Raw genomic sequence first — 16,855 nt, forward strand, 5'->3', positions numbered from 1 at the left:
GCGAGGGACCGGTTCGTCAATATTTAATAAGAATCGATGGCACCCGGACAAAACCGCCCTGGCGTAACGGCGTGCGCACAAGGACGAGAGCATGAACATGGTTTGCCTAAATTCAATCATTGACACCAAGCACCTACCTACCAGCCGACTGGCTAGGCAGAGTAGGCTGTGCCGATTTATCTTGTCTTGTCGCACACCTGAACGCACCTTTCACAGCCCCACTACCAAGACGAAGACGTGAAGCTAATAAGAATTTTATGTAATTTTCTCTCTCTTCTCGCATTGCTGCTTCACGCAACCGGACGAGATTGGTGGGCTGGCTGAAAAGAAAAATGGAACGACGCTGCCTTCTACCCAAAATCGCTTCGACCTTGGAAGGGAAGGTCGTAATTGAATCAAGCCGGCGAACCCAACGGTGGATGAAAGCGAACGATAAATAGGTGATTGTGTGTGTGTGTGTGTATGTGTTTGTGTGCACCAAACGCGTAAGAGACGAAAATACTTTAACGCTAATTTATTATAATATTTGTTATTATGCTAATGTTCAAAATTTTAACCGTTTTTTTTTTTCTTTTGTTGCTGCTCCTCCTGCTCTTCAATTCTCGCTTTATTGTAACCTGTTGCTGTGGTGAGGCGCTGTGGCGAATTGGGTGCGTTTGCGGTTTGCGGCTCAACTGAAGCTACACTGCTGGGGACGCTACGTTCCCGCCACACCCGACTGCTAAAGCACCTCACCGGTGAGACGGTGACCACCGAACAGTGACGGTGGTGGCAATAAAAGGGTGTGGGTTGTGCGCTGTCCCATCACCCGCTAGATTCTAATTGTTTTAGAACGCCCGCGCGCGCTCGTCTAACTCTAATCGCGTATTAGTTGCGTGTATTTGTTGGTAGAGGCCCTGGTATTCGGTACAATTCGTCCGTCAAATTCCTTCCGCAAATCGCATCACATCAGAACGTCCGTCCGTCCCATTCTTATGCGTCCCCGTGACAGAGACATTCACATCACGTGTTTTTTTGGCAAGCGCGTCGCATTTAAAAGGCGGTCACGGAAGAAGTGGGAGAGGGAGAGAGAGAGAGAGAGTAAAAGAGAGAATACGATTCAACTGGGGGACCCGAGTCCCTCAGCCTCCTCCTCACACCTCCTCAATGTTGGGCCACACGTTGTGGCTAACCGGCGGTGTCTGCAGTGGTCCTTTCGTTTCTCTGCACTCCTTCAGAAATTGGGCTACACCCTGGTAGTAGCTGCAAAGAGAGCGGGAAGGAAAAAAGGGCCATTAGAATTTTACCGTGCACGCACACACAATCACGACGCATTATTCATATTTAAATGATGTCCCACACCCCCCCTGAAATGCCACAAAAGTTAACGGAAAAAAGTAACGGAAATGTAATAAACTCTTAAGGTAAAGAGAACGCCTACGAACCTACGGGAGCTAGGTGGGAGAGAGGGGCTTTTGCCTGCTGAATAATGGCTAACGATTAATCATTAGCCATCGCTTGCGCATCACACTTTCCCACCGGTCGGTGCACCACACAACAACGCTCAACGTTCGAGCACCGAAATCACGCTGCTTTTTACGCACAAAAGTATACGCATTACACGACGCGCGCACTACCGGAGCGCAAAAGATGAGGATGATGATGGTTCTGGTCTGTAGCCGTTCCGCGGTTGGTAAAAGGTCGATTGTAGAAGTTAATTTTCTACATAAATTATCTCATTATAGAATTAATCGCAACGGCTACTGACTAATATAGGGAGCAAAGGGAGGGCTTTTTTGGTAGCTTGCTCAATACTCTGGCTCCCTCTGGGAAGCTGTGTGAACAGGATGACTCGTGTGCGTTAACTTCGGGTGGTTTTTAATGATGATTTCCTTCCCGTATTATAATTTTCCTATAATTTACCTTTAAAAACAGAGCTTCTAAAGTGTAATTTGCAGAAAAAGTGGTAAAAACAAGTAAAAACATAACGTTTTCTATTGAAGTCCTTCCGAACGGTTAGCTGCATCCATTTAAGACATTTTCCCCGACTTCCCCTTCAAAAGAATTCGCTCTATTCGCAAGAAGAGAATGGTGAAATTATTCCCATCCAATGAACTAATCTCGCACTTACACCACACCGAAGTAAATTCCCTTTTCACACACACACAGTCGTTCCGCGGCACTCACGCCTAATCCGATTACCTGATGCATGCACACATTAACTAGGATAATGCGTACGCAGCGCAATAACCGCAGCCATGACGGTACATTAAGCATATAGACACACACACACACACACAGCTAGAGAGACACAGTGCCACCGATGTTAATGGGCCATGGTGTGGTATTCTAGTATCTTTCTCCCCCTCCGGCAATCTTCCCGTAGTTGTCCGGCACGCATTGATACGCCCGACCCGTCCGGAAGCCATCCATGTGTTCTCTCTCTCTCTCACCCGTTGATGGTTATGGTGGTTTTGTGAAGGTGTTCCCCGGGGAGGGAATTTTGGGACAGCCTCATGAAAGATGGGTTTGATGTTTTATTCACCTTCCCACAAGCTCTCAACACACTGTTACAGCGCTTAGATGCATCATTTGATCATTTGATGTGTATCTGGATGTGTGCGGCGTTGGATGCTGGTTGCGTTCTGATGACCGTCATTGCGCATTGCATGGAAGTATGTTTCGCGTTTGGTTAAAGTTATCCCAGAATCCTACGAGATTGAAACTTTCCGTTGCAGGATTACCGTTTAGTGTGGCGCAGTGCCAAGCGAAAGTAATTCCCCGCTGATTGCTATCGAACTAACCAGGCGTACAAACAGGCGTGTTACGAAACTTTTCAGTTCGCACGCTACAATGCTTTTCAATAATATAACAGAGGGCTCCCATTTTTATGTTACATTTAGCTAATCAGGCAAAGTTCCAATCTTTATTGGATGGGAAATTACAAACATTAAAGGTCCAAATTCTACAGTCGTCTAGTATTAAGTCGTCTCTTAAGAACCGCATTTAGCTCGTGGATGGTAGTTTGAAGACCTGTGGTGGAGACAATTTCTAGTTTGAAACAGTCTAGTAACAGCCATGTTTCATTTCAGCAGCTACATCAGTCCAAACCAACATGGATTCCTTCCCAGAAGGTCAACGGTGCACAATCTAGGGCAATTTCTAAGCTACAGCTGACCGTATTGCTACGCTTTTTAGCTAAAAGTGTGTCTCACTAAAGCCGCATTCGACAGAATGTATCATGCTATTACAGGGTTTTCCACGAGTTCTCATAGCCGTGGGACACTTAATGAACTCTTTCTAACGTGAAATGAACCTTATGTAATGGGAATAGGACTCTATAGCACCCTTGTTGCACAATTCCAATAGGAATTTTGAAGGAGCCTGTCCAACAAGGGTGCCATAGAGTCCAATTTCCACCATATGAAGTTCACTTCCAGTAGGAAAGAGTCAAGGAAGTGTCCCACAACTATGAGAACCCGTGGAAAACCCTGTATGCTCGTCAAACTTGACAAATGCTGATCTACGAGGGAACTGGTTGACCATTGCTCAATTGATTATAGTCAGATTCAGATTGAGGCCCTATCTGTCCAGATCTCTTTGTGCTTCTTCTGATATTCTTCAAGAAGTTTCTGAAATCCTTTAAATAGCAATGTTTTTGTTAAGTTAGGTATTGAATTGAAAGGTTGCTGACAATATCTAGAATATCTATGCGATGGGCGGATCGACTTGAAGTCCTAAGATCCTAAGAGCGATTCAAGAGTGATAAATTCTATAGATCTAAGGGCTAGAGGCAACGAAAAAAAAAAAAAAAGAATCCCGTGAATGGAGTCGTATCATTGCCAACTACTCCATAATGACTAGAAGCCTTGCTGTAGGTATATTAGGCCAACCCACCGAAAACAGTTGTCTAGTTATAGCTATTTTGATAAGATATCCCTACCAACTATTACTACTACTAAATCTTACTGGACATCATCCAAAAATATCAAGAACACTTTTCACATACCAATTTTGATGATTCTCTTCATCAACTTGAGGTTCCAAGGACATGATTGATTGACAAATGCGGAAGAGAACGAGCTCCAAATGAGAGCTCTACACACAAACGTTATGAGACGCGAATAAAGCCATTCACAACAACCTGCATCTTTTAACATCTGAGAAATGATACCAGACTATAGCATTGTAGGTTGGTTCTGGTAATTTCGCTTTTTCACCCAGCCTTTTGGTCTCGGTCTTTAGACCGGTCGCTAAAGAGGGCCATCCGCGACACGAGGGTGGAGACTACGGGAACCATTTTCTATAAGTCAACCCAGATCCTGTCATACGCTGATGATATAGACATCATTGATCTGCGGCTCTCCTATGTAGCAGAAGCCTTCCAAGGGTGTCGAGCAGGCGGCAGAGAGCCTCGGATTGCAGATAAACGAGGCAAAGACCAAACTGATGGTGGCAACATCAGCGACCATAACAACAACAAAACTAAACTTAAGTAGGCGTGACGTATAGATAGGTGAACGCACTTTTGAAGTCGTCCCAGAATTCACCTATCTCGGGTCAAAGGTCAGCAACGACTATAGCATGGAAGCAGAGTTGTGCGGATACACAGAGAAGAATGCACAAGGATACAGCACTTATATAGTACCGGTCCACAAGACAAGATTACAGGATGGCGTGGAGGCGTCCGCCATTAAGGCCGGGATAACGGATTGGTAGAGAAAGGCGCGAGAACGTGAGTGATTTCGGACGCTCCTGAGACAGGCCAAGACCGCAAGCGTTTAGTTCTTGGTGAATTAGTTGTAGATGAAACACAAAGATAGAGTGATCAGGTTGGATCAGGAAGATTGGACTGGGGACTGGGTGAGATAGACATAGTTATCCAAAAGCATCAGTTAAGGACCTTTACATCAGGCTCAGTAAAACTTCTGAAAAATAGATCAGTCGATCAGTACACTTCATACTCGATCGAGAGATGGGGTAGATCACAACTTACCGAAGACTGTGAAGTAGCTTTTATGGGCAATGAAAGTCTTCTTGGTCGTTAAATATTTAGTACCAATGTAAAAACAATCATCTGTTTTGCTGGCAAACGACGTTAGCTTCATTTCAGTTATTTCGGCAACCTTCTTTTTCTGCTTTGGTACACCAACCGTTGTCGGTCAAGGCCTACGTATGGAGGAGGCACGGTCCATTCGGGACTTGAAACCATGACGAGCATGTTGTTAGGTCGTATGAATTGCCGATTTTACCCCTTCGGCAACCTTCGGTCATGTTTATTTGATGAATTGAGTCCAAAAAAATGTTCCAATTTTATAACAAAACACACCCCGAAACGAATACCCTAATTCCGTTTGTCTTACTATAATGTCCAAGGTAACGCAACCGGAAATTATTACCTTGACCACTTCAAATCTCTACCGCAATAGCTGATCCCCATAGCAAAGGGGTTCATGGACAACAGCATAACAAGAAACCCCTCTTTACCCAATTTTGAATCCATTTTCCATTTTCTTAACCTTTTTGGGAGGAAAACTCCCCCCTGCACACATTGCTACTCCTACGTGCATCTCCATTAAGGACTTATTGTGTGGAATAAAAAGGTCGTTTGGTTCAGCAGCTTACACAACCACGTGCCACCCATTATGTCTGTCACCGGACCGAACGTAGTACCGGTGCGTAGTACTCAGTACTGGTAGAGTACTACTGCGGCATAGTAAAGCGTTTGATGATGAAAAATGAGTTAAAATCTGTCCGCTTTTTTACTCCACTTCACCCGTGCGTCTATGTGTGGAGAGGAAGAACGGGGGGCTACCGTCAGACGCGCAGGGCAAAAACAATGCACAATGTAAAATTAATCCCGTCAAGTGTGCGCAAAGCCGGGTCCATCCCCCCCTCGGGCACTGAACATTGGCGCCTAAAATCTAACCATCATCATTACCCTTTTGACGAACCATTTTCCACAAATCGGTACGGAATGGATGAGCCGCGTACGGAGGGGACAGGTGGCGGCGGCTACCTCTTTTCCGCGTGGTGGTACCGCGAAAAAAAAACGGGGCGAGGAGCCAGGTTTCCATTTTGTGACAGAAATTTCCTTCGTCAGCATTAATGCCATCAAACGTCACCGTGCGTTTCCACATTTAACACAGGGCAGGGTAGAGTTTAAATGCGCCTACCACCCATTTGCACATTAACGCACACCAAGGGTTGGGTGGTATGGTTCCCGGCTAGGGCTAAAGGAATCTCCCTCACACGCACGTAATATGTGCGCTTGTATGTCCAACCCGCATGCAGCAGGGAGTCGCAATCCCCACACAAACGGTGAAGTTTGTACGATGATGATGATGATGATACCCATTGAAGCGGAAAAAAGGGAAATCACAACAATCATTTCAATTTATGTAAAAGAGGATATCAAGTGATGTAGAATAATCCTATCAATACTCCCCTTCGCCGCGCCCCGGCAAGGGTCTTGGGAGTGAAAGCACTCGCGCCACCACGTGAGAAGGCACACAACCACGGGGATGGGGAACGGATGGACGCGGTAAAGCATTAACAGATTGGCGGCGTTGACGGCGTATTAGTGCGCATTGTCCTTTTGCTTCTCTTCCTCTGCCTCCTGGCCAAGCATTTGGGAAATGGGAATTTCCTGCCCCATTAGTCGCGGGCGCATTGCAGGGCTTAATTACCATTGTGTCAAAATATGCTCCTGCTGTATTAACTGTCTGTGAGGCACGGTTGGGTGATCGGGCACAGGATTTGATACACAATCGATTTCGGGGCAATTTCGGTGCGGGACATTTCGTATTTCGTTTGACATTCAAATGACAGTTTGTGCTGATATGGTTGAAAACAGTTAAGCTATTTTCTTGGGGTTAAACATAAGCGAAATACTGAATTGCATTCAACAGCAGCGTTTCAAGCCTTTTATACGATAAAACTTGTCCTATGTCTAATTTAGGTCATTTTCGAGACATTTTTAGAGCAGTCCACTGCACATTAGTTAAGTTGCGGTTAAGCATTGGATGTTGATCGTTGCTTTTGTTAGAGTTACTTTCAAAATGCATTACCGATCCTCGATTAGTCCTTACAAATGATCATACTAGTGATGGATAAAGTTGGCAAATGTCCGGAGTCGACTCCGATCAGACTTCGATACTTTCAGAACCGACTCCGGAAGGAAGGTTCGCCTAGCATTATTCGGAGTCGTCCGGAGTCGTTCGGAGTAGTGATTTGGTCTCCGGAGCGCACCGACGACTTCGATCCGACTCCGACTATTATTAGTCAGATTCCGACTGCAGCAAAATGGAACCACTAGATCCGCCCGGAGTCTGAGTCGCCCGGAGTCTGAGTCGCCCGGAGTTGGCTGGAACCGCCCGGAGTCGTCCAGAGCCGTCCGGAGCTGTTCGGAGTCGTTCGGAGTCGTTCGGAGTCGGAGTCGTTCGGAGTCGGAGTCATCCGGAGTCGTCCGGAGTCGTTCGGAGTCGTTTGGAGTCAGTCGGAGTCGTTTGGAATCGGCCGGAGGCACTTCGTATATAGGCCTTTGTTTCGAAGGCCAACTCCGACTCCGAACGACTCCGGACGACTCCGACTGCGAACGACTCCGCGCGATTCCGGACGATTCCAGACCATTACGGACGATTCCCGACGATTTCGGGAGATTCTAGACGATGCCCGATTATTCTGAACGATTCCGAACGACTACGGAAAATGCAGGGCGGACCTACATTCCGGAGTCGATGCCGAATTTTTCGGAGTCGGATCGGAGTCGATTCCGGATTTTTGCTAACTTTACCCATCACTAGTTCGGAGTCGAAGTCGTCCAGAGTCACTCGGAGTCGGAATCGCACGGAGTCGTCCGGAATCGGCCGTCGTTAATCATCGAATCAAAGGCCTGTATACGAAGTGCACGTGCAAAGTGAAAGACAAACAACGAAATGAAATAATATGATAACAAGCACATTGCACCGGACGGTTCTAGTTGACTCCGACCGACTCGGGTCGGCTCTGAATGATTCCGAATGACTCCAACTCTGGTTGATTCCGGACGACTCCGACTCCGGGCGACTCCAGGCGACTCCGGATAACTCCGGGCGATTCCGGACGATTGCGTACGACTCCAGACAACTCTGAACAACTCCGGACGACTCCGATCGACTCCGAATGACTCCAAACGACTCCGGACGACTCCGAACGATTCCGGACGACTCCGAACGACTCCGGACGACTCCGAACGACTCCGGACGACTCCGAACGACTCCGGACGACTCCGAACGACTCCGGACGGAACTAGTGGTTCCTATTTTGCCGGAGTCGGAATCGGATTAAAATAATCGAAGTTGGATCGGAGTCCTGTGTGCGATCCAGAATTTCTATCAACAACTATTAATACCAACTATTAAAATGAATATTAAAATTCTGAACATTTTAAATACTTTAAAACTAATATCTAATAATATTATGAGATTCAGTTCTGTTTGCGATAGATGCTACGGCTCTTACCAAATCAGTCGTAAATCATTTCCCATTTGGACCGTTCTTCCAGTAGCAAGAACCAAATAATTAGATACGTTCGAAAAATACAACGCATAGTTCTTATATTCGCTTTAGTCCTAAGGTCGTAAAAGGAAAATGATAAATTAAACAATTAAATACCTTCAACCCGTTATCCCGGTACTAACCCGGTTGTTTGCTTTGTTGTTTAGATCGATCGCAAAAACGCACACGATCAAGAACAAGATTGATAACGAAGCGGTGAATAAACTATTAATCTTTCCTTTTCTATGATCCACTCCTTATTCGCTCACTGTAATCCAATTAAATAATAAATAAACCGTTGCGTGACCTGCTCCTTTCCCAGACACAGCAGTTACACAACTCCCCATAAACCATCAAACTATCCCCAAAACACCATCGTCAAAAAAATAAAACATTAATTACGCGCCCCACAGCAACCTACTCACCCATTCACAGCCCACGTGTCGTTATGCGAACCGCCAACGATTTGCAGCATCTGTTTGCGCGTGCTGCCACATCGCGTGTGCAGCATCGTCATCATCCGCGGCGGCACTAGTGTGTCGGCCAGGCCGGAAACGAACAGTATCGGCGCGGACACGAACTGTATCTTGTCCACCGACAGGTACTGGTTGCGGTACAGCACCAGCGGCAGGTACTGCACCGCCGGGTGTATCAGCTCCACCGCCATGTCCGGTATGCTCGTGAACGTGTTCTCCACAATCACGCCCATCAGCTTCGCACCGTACACCGCATCGGCGGCAAGATCGATCGACACGGCACCGCCGAGCGACCGGCCAAACACCACGATCTGCCCATGGTCCAGATCGTGCCGGCTGAACAGATGGTCCAGCACGGAGCGGGCATCGGCAAAGAAGCCCTTCTCGCTTGGCGTGCCCGTCGACAGGCCGTACCCGCGGTACTCCACCATCAGCACGTTGCACTGGAGCGTGTGATAGAAGCCGGTAGCGTTCTGCAACCGGTGCCCCATGTTGCCGGCATTGCCGTGAAAGTACACGATCGTTGGCACGTAGCGGCCCTTGTCGCCCGGGTGCCGGATCCAGAACGCGTGCAGCGAGACGGCATCGCGCGTTTTCAGGTGCAGCGTTTCGTAAGGCAGCCCGTGCATGGAGGGAACGGGTATGAAGATGCGCGAGTTGGCCGGCAGCTCCGGATGGTACAGCAGGTTGTCCTGCGCGTGGTACAGAATGCCTGCAAAAGCAAATGAATATGTTTGTTAATATTTGGTGGCGGGTAGGGGAAAAGGGGGCCCACGCTTACCAGAAACGGCGAATAAAAGTAGCAGGAAGGCAAAAAAGCCCCCATACACCACGTAGATCAGGAAGGCGGACAGCAGGGCAGCTCCACTGGCGGCCCATATCCGCATCGCTATTCCGGCCAGCACCCGCACAATCTTCCAGTCGCGGAATGACATTTTGGGGACGGTTTCCTTTCGCTCTGTTTTGGGCTGCAACGTCGCCGGGTGTTTATTGACGGGCAACAGTCGGGTTGGGACACGCACACACTCTCCTCAGGAACGGTGAACAAAAAGCTCGTTAACAGCACGCTTTGCCAACCTTTCTTAGCAACATTTTACGATAACGATTCGTTTCGGGCTGGCGTTTGTGCAACGTTGCTCTGAAGACACACATGGTCGCAGCTTAAAACCGGTCGGCATGGTGTTGCGGGCACGTTTGAATCGGGTTCAACTGTCGCACCGTTGTTCGGCCATCGGAGTGTTTGGTTTTGTGCGGAAATGGACGAAAGAAAACGACACGCAAATCGATGGGAAAGTAAAAATGTTGCCGTTCTACTGGTTACGGAGTGTGTGGCGTACGGTAATGTTTGTTGTTTTTCCGTTTCTCTTTCTTAGAACGTTTTGACAGTTGAGCGGCGGGTGCGCTAGTGTGCGTGTGTGCTAAGAACGAGCTGTACTAAAAAGAGCGCTTTGCATAACATTGCGTGCTTTTTCACTTTTTTTATGCTTTCAACGGGTTTTAGATTGAGAATTTTGCGAAACTTGTGATACGTTTCAAAAATCTTCAATTCTTTCACGTTTTATAATTTAAAAAAATCGGACCATACCAAACACCGCACAGTGGCATTCTTCATCGCGATTTGACCTCCCCAACCTTTTTGACAGCTCACAGCTTTTTGACGTTTGTTGTGCGAATACTGTTGTGGAAGCGCTTTTCACGTTTTATTCCGTGCGCCCGCCGAAAGTATCGAAATCCCCGTGGCGTGCGAAAACCCCCCAGTTTTACGTGACCACCGGCGTGCGACCACCTCTAGCAACCGACCAACGCATCCTCGCCCCGCAAAACATGTCGAAACGCGGCCCGCAATCGTCGCTGAACCATCTGAACTGGAACGAAACGGACGAGCCGGAGGAGAAGGGCGAGTTTACGAAGGCGAGCGACGACGTCCTAAAACAGCGGGTCATCAAGAAGGCCCGGCGCCGGGTCGCAACCGACGATGCGGACAGTACCGCCCCGTCCGCTTCCGCGTCCGTGTTCGGTGCGTTCAAGGGATTCGCCTCGACGCCGCTCGCCAAGAGCGGGGCGGATAAGCCGGGCGGTGGCGGTGCACAGTCGTTCTCCTTCCTGTCAACGCTTGGCGCCGCCAAAACGAATGGCAACGGTACGGCAACGGTGTCGTCGAGCGGTGCTGCGGCCGACGGTGGCGGCGGCGGTGCAGCGAAGCCAGCCTTTTCGTTCGGTTCCAACGCCGGCACGATGGCAGCGTCGGATGCGAGCAAAAAGATGTTTGCCTTCGGATCGCCGACCAGTCTGAAGGCGGACAGTACGGCGGAGGGAGCGAAAACGGCGTCCTCCACGTCGTCCGGCTTTGGCATCTCATCGTCCAAGGAAGGTGACGCGGGCAAGGGTGGGTTCGGTTTCGGGGCAGCCAGCAGCGCACCCGCCCAACCGTTCTCCTTCGGCACCGTTCCACCCAAAGCGACGGAAGCTGCCAAACCGAACAACAACTTTACCTTCGGCACGCTGGCTGGCGGTAAAGATTCGTCCACAGATGCCGCACCGAAGCCAACGTTTTCGTTCGGTTCTTTCGCAGCCAAACCGGACGGCGAGACGGAGAAGAAATCGATACAGTTCGGTTCCCCTACCGCATCGAAGGAGCCCACCACGACGGGTACGTTTTCGTTCGGTTCCAATGCCGCCAAAGCGGATGCAAACAGCAGTTCCACGGATAAGAAAGGTTTCGCGTTCGGAAGCTCCCCGGCAGCCACACCGAAAGGCACATCGATCGTTACGCCCAGCGGTGTGATTAAAACGCCCGTCACGTTTGGTTCGGACGCACCGGAAGCGGACAAGAAGCCGTTCACATTCGGATCGCCGGCTGGTGGAACCAAGGAATCGGCGGCCAGTTCTCCCGCCGCGAGCAAAGGCATGTTTTCGTTCGGCACCAACCCGGCCAAGACGGCACCGTCCGAGACACCGGAGAGGAAAACGTTCACATTCGGATCGCCGGCTGCTGCTGCTGCTGCGGTGAAAAGCACAGCGGTCACCTCGCCCGATACACCCAAGGCAACGTTTTCTTTCGGCTCCAACGCAACGAAAGCGGATGCTGAGCCCGGCTCAGAGAAGAAGGCGACCTTCTCGTTCGGTACGGCCGCTTCCGGCGGAAAGGACAGTGCCGCAGGCATCTCCTCCTCACCCAAAACATCAACCTTTTCGTTCGGCTCTAAAGCTCCCGAAGCGGAGAAAAAGACATTTTCCTTCGGTGTTCCCGCCGGCTCGACGTCCGACGCAGCGACAGCGGAAAAGAGCAAAGCATCGTTTGCCCCACCGAAGGGAACCAGTGATGACGCGATAAAGAAAATGTTCAGCTTTGCGTCCTCCTCCTCCTCCTCCTCGTCACAGCCGGCAGCATCATCGAGCACATCCAAGACGGACTCGGAGAAGGAAAAGGCAGAGAAAAAGCAGTCCACCAAGCCGTTAACGGAGGCGGACAAGCAAACGGTGATTCGCAACAATGTGGTCGCTCTGAACAAAGCCTTCATTGCGTGGATTACGGAAAAGTGTCGCGAAAACCCGTACTGCAAGCTGCATCCGGTGTTTAGAGACTACGAGAAGCAGTTCGACGAGATCCAGGCAATGTCGCCGGGCAAAACGGTGGAAAAGACGGCGCCTACTACGACCTCGCAAGCAGCTGCACCGGAAAACAAAGTAGCGCCCGCAGCATCAGAACCCGCCAAACCGAAAGAACCGGAAAAGGAAATGCCAAAGCCGGGCTTCTTCTTTGGCGGTTCGGCGTCGGCGGCAACGGCAGCAAAGGAATCGCCCACGAAGCCCTCCAGCGGTTTCACGTTCGGCAGTTCCTCCAAACCGTTCTCGTTCGGTACTCTTGCCTCTTCGACCAGTGCCAGTACCAACGCCACCACAACGACCCCCTCGATCGTGTCCACCTCCTCCTCGTCCTTCTTTGCCGGTGCGTCCACGTTTGCGGCCAAATCCGCTACCGGCGGGTTCACGTTTGGCGGTGTTGTGAGCAAACCGCCCGCACCGGACAGCAGTGCGGCGGGTGGTGGACCGGAAAAACCGGCCAGTGGTGACGCGGAAGCCGACGAGGACGAACCGCCGAAGGTGGAGTTTACGCCGGTGGAGGAGAAGGACAGCGTGTACTCGAAGCGCTGCAAGCTGTTCGTGAAGGTGGGCGCCTCGTACTCCGACCGTGGCGTTGGCACGCTCCACATCAAGATGGTGGACGCGAAGGTGCAGGTGCTGGTGCGGGCCGACACGAGCCTCGGCAACATTCTGCTGAACATCATCCTGAACGAATCGGTGCCGGTGCAGCGTCTCGGCAAGAACAACGTGATGATGATCTGTCTGCCGACGCCGGACGCCAAGCCGCCGCCAACGTCGGTGCTGCTGCGCGTCAAGACGGGCGAGGAGGCGGACGAGCTGCTCGCAACGCTGCTGAAGTACAAGCCGAAGTAAAGGGCCGGAAGGTAAGGGAAAGCATGGTGTCAGGGCCAGAAGAATGATTGTAGCAAAAGGAAACCGGAGAACACGATGTTAGATGAGAAAAGAGAGCGCCACACGGGTCACATCCGGCAAGCACTAATACGAGTCAGAAGAGCAGGAAAGGATACATTCGTTTTTTTTTTCGTTTTTAATAAACATTTACATCGTGCCCAATTAGGCGAATGTACGGCGCCGTGTTACACACTACAACACAAAATCTTTATCCTTTTCATCATCTTCCGGCTCCTCCTCATCCTCTTCCCCTTCCGTGTTGTACCCTTTGTTTTCCTTATCCTCCTCATCCTCTTCTTCCTCCTCTTTTTCCTCCTGCTCCTTGGCCAGGGTCTGCTGGCGCCGCTGCTCCGCCAGCTGCTGCTCCACGACGGCCGAGTTCGACCGGTGGTGAAACACGAACGACACGCACCGCGTAATGTCCCACGATTTGGACAGTATATCGTCCGGGATGCCCTTATTGTTCGCGCAGTGATACCAGTGGGCCAGATCGGACATGCAGTCACTGTCGTCCGGCGGCAGCTTCATCTGCACCCCATTGGTGCACCGCTTGCAGCGGAAGATGTCGTGCGTATCGGACCGCGTCTGCTCGTCCAGCTTGAACAGGTCCTTCAGATCGTCCTGCGTGAAGTGTCGCTCGCCGTCCTCCGCATTGTCCACCACCGTCGTCGAGAGGGCCTTTTTGTGCGTTTGGCGCTGGAAAATCTTCTCCTCGATCGTGCCGGTCGCTAGCAGCCGGTAGATAAAGCAAGGTTTCTTCTGCCCATCGCGCCACACCCGCGCCATCGCTTGCTCATCGTTCGCCGGGTTCCAGTCGGGATCGAACATGACCAGCCGGTTGGCACCGATCAGGTTCAACCCGCAGCCGCCCGCCTTCGAGCTGAGCATGAAGATGAAATCGTTCGAATCGGGCTGATTGAACTGGTCCACCACTTTGCCCCGCTTCTTGATCGTCATCGTGCCGTCGAGGCGCACGTAGCCGTAGCCCCGCTTGCGGCACAGCTTCTCGAACAGGTCGAGCGTTTGCGTGTAGTTCGACACGAGCACAATCTTGTCGGTGGTGTTGGTTTTGATCGACGCCAGCATACAGTCCAGCAGCATCAGCTTGGCGCCCAGCTCGGGGCGCAATTCCCGGGGGCTGTAATTGTCCGGCAGAATGGTGGCCGCATTCTCGAACCCATCCGCACGCTCCTGGATCTTTTCGTACACAAGGTCCGGATGATTGCACAGCTTCTTGAGTGAGGTAATGTTGGAAAGGGCCGTCAGGCTTGCCTTGGTTGCGTTCTTCTCCATCACGCTGCGCCGGATCGTGTCGGACTGGAGGAAGCTCTTGTAGAGGGCGGCCTGCACCTCGGTCATGCGCACGCACACGACCATCTCGAACTTGACGGGGAGATATTTCGTGAGCAGTGCGCTGGTCCTCCGGATCATGCAGCGGTTCACCAGGGCGGCTAGTTCTTGCAGCCGTTCCGCTGCCTTTTCCCGCTCCACGTCGGTTGAGTTGGCGTCCTGGCCGCGCAGGATTGGATTTTCAAACTGTTTGCGGAATTCCTGTGGCAAGTGCAAATGAAAGAGGTCGTAAATATGTACGAGAAATGCTTCCCAAAACCGCTTCTTACCGCCGTCGATCCCAGCATGCCCGGGTTGACAAAGTGCAGCAGGCTGTAGTACTCGGTCAGATCGTTCTGGATCGGTGTACCGGACAGCAGCACACGTCGCTTTGTCTTCAGCCCCATCAGCGCCTGGTAGGTAAGGTTCTCGCAGTTCTTCAACCGATGCCCCTCGTCGCACAGGACCGCACCGACCTCGGAGTTGTTCAGGATGTGCGCGTACAGCCGGAACGTTTCGTAGCTGATGATCAGTACCGGTGTGCCGTGGCGTTGGCTTTGATTCGCCATATACTGTTCCAGCTCTTTGGTCGTTTGCTCTTTCGACCCGCCATCGATCGAGAGACAGTTGACGCGGCAGCCCAACCACTTGCCAAACTCTTTGTACCAATTCTTCACCAACGAACTCGGGCACACGATGATCGCTTTATTGATCGTCGGTTTACAATCCGGGCTTTGGCGCAGTAGTGTCCAGAGCAGCGTAATACATTGCAGCGTTTTGCCCAACCTGTAAGAGAGAAGGTAATGCGAGCACAATCAGCATTTCTCTTCCACGGTCAAGCCCTCTTCCCCCGTCACTACATACCCCATTTCGTCCGCCATGATACACCCGTTAAAGTCACCCTTCGCGCCGGTCACACAGTCGTACATGAACCGCACACCCTCCCGCTGATGCGGCCGCAGAATGTTCCCGAGCAGTGGATCCACCACCACGTGCACCTGTATCTTGCTCTTGTCCATCTTTAGCTTGTCGTGCTCGGTCAGCTCCGGCGGGCTGAACAGCACCAGCGCATTGCACGCGTACGGATCGTGCAGGGCACGCCGGGCCGCCGACCGCTTCATGCCGAGACATCGCGTCGAATGTTCCGGCACGTAGTTGGCGATCGGTATTTTGAACGGCTGGGTGAGAATCTTCATGATCATCAGCTCGTGCTCGGACACGGACAGTTTCGGCGTCGGCGGCTGATCCGCCGTCCCGCCCTTGTCCGGCAATCGCTTGCGGCACTCGCGCTGGCGCTTTTGTGCCGACAGCGGGCTTTTGAACGGCGAGTGAACGGCATTCGACGGGGTGCATCGCTGTGGCACGAGGCTTTTACGCTGAAAAGACAAGGGGCAGAGATGAGTGAGGAGAAGGCCAAAAAAGGGTACTTCCGGATTACCATTATGTGATGTTTTGTGTTGTGTTGAACTCAACAAAAAATAAAAGAAATATTGCGTGTGGAATCATTTACCACCGGTTTGTTGTGATTTTTTGTTCTTTTTTGCCGAAGCGTCCCTTTGGCGCGGAATGTTGTGACAATTGCGCCGCGCTGGAATTGTGCATTTTGCGACAAATACAATGACATCTTGGATGATGTAAAATTATGATAAAGTGATAAAATATCTTAAAATTAATATTAATACCAGATTGCTAAAAGAAACAAGGAATTATTGGGAGAAAATGGGGTTAAATTAGAAATGCTTTGTACAACTTTCAGCAATTGCGCAATGTTTAGTAAACTAATCTTTATAACATAAAATATGACGTAAAATACAAACCATAAATAAAAAAGATTTTTTGCAAGCCGAAAAGTCCGTTGAACAACCCAACACTAGAAAAACGATGCAATTTTCCATCTAATTTGTGTCCTACTTTGAATCATAAACGGCCAATTCAAAAAACCGTTTCTCCACAAGAAGTTGCCTCGTGTGTTGGTGTATCTTTTTCACCGGGCGGCAAGAGGGAAACTGTCATATGCGAGCTGTCAAACTGACAGC

At 50.5% G+C, this 16,855-nt stretch overlaps 3 protein-coding genes across 3 annotated transcripts; 1 reads left to right on the forward strand and 2 right to left on the reverse strand.

Annotated features, from left to right (window-relative positions):
- Positions 1-499: 499 nt before the first annotated feature.
- On the reverse strand, positions 500-9,928 carry LOC120903059 (protein ABHD13). Its single transcript, XM_040312256.1, has 3 exons — positions 9,775-9,928; positions 8,943-9,705; positions 500-1,242 (listed from the first exon to the last, which is right to left on the reverse strand). Exons 1-3 carry the CDS (start codon positions 9,926-9,928, stop codon positions 1,134-1,136), a joined length of 1,026 nt encoding a protein of 341 aa, XP_040168190.1. The 3' UTR covers positions 500-1,133.
- Positions 9,929-10,636: 708 nt separating this feature from the next.
- LOC120901849 (nuclear pore complex protein Nup50) lies at positions 10,637-13,665 on the forward strand. Its single transcript, XM_040310173.1, has one exon. It carries the CDS (start codon positions 10,818-10,820, stop codon positions 13,449-13,451), a length of 2,634 nt encoding a protein of 877 aa, XP_040166107.1. The 5' UTR covers positions 10,637-10,817; the 3' UTR covers positions 13,452-13,665.
- On the reverse strand, positions 13,653-16,370 carry LOC120901850 (DNA repair and recombination protein RAD54-like). The gene is made up of 4 exons (XM_040310174.1): positions 16,258-16,370; positions 15,684-16,195; positions 15,110-15,605; positions 13,653-15,041 (listed from the first exon to the last, which is right to left on the reverse strand). The coding sequence occupies exons 1-4, from the start codon at positions 16,258-16,260 to the stop codon at positions 13,683-13,685; spliced, it is 2,370 nt and encodes a 789-aa protein (XP_040166108.1). The 5' UTR covers positions 16,261-16,370; the 3' UTR covers positions 13,653-13,682.
- Between the last annotated feature and the right edge of the window lie 485 nt (positions 16,371-16,855).

Source organism: Anopheles arabiensis, chromosome 3 (assembly GCF_016920715.1).
Source record: "Anopheles arabiensis isolate DONGOLA chromosome 3, AaraD3, whole genome shotgun sequence".
NCBI classification, from domain to species: domain Eukaryota; kingdom Metazoa; phylum Arthropoda; class Insecta; order Diptera; family Culicidae; genus Anopheles; species Anopheles arabiensis.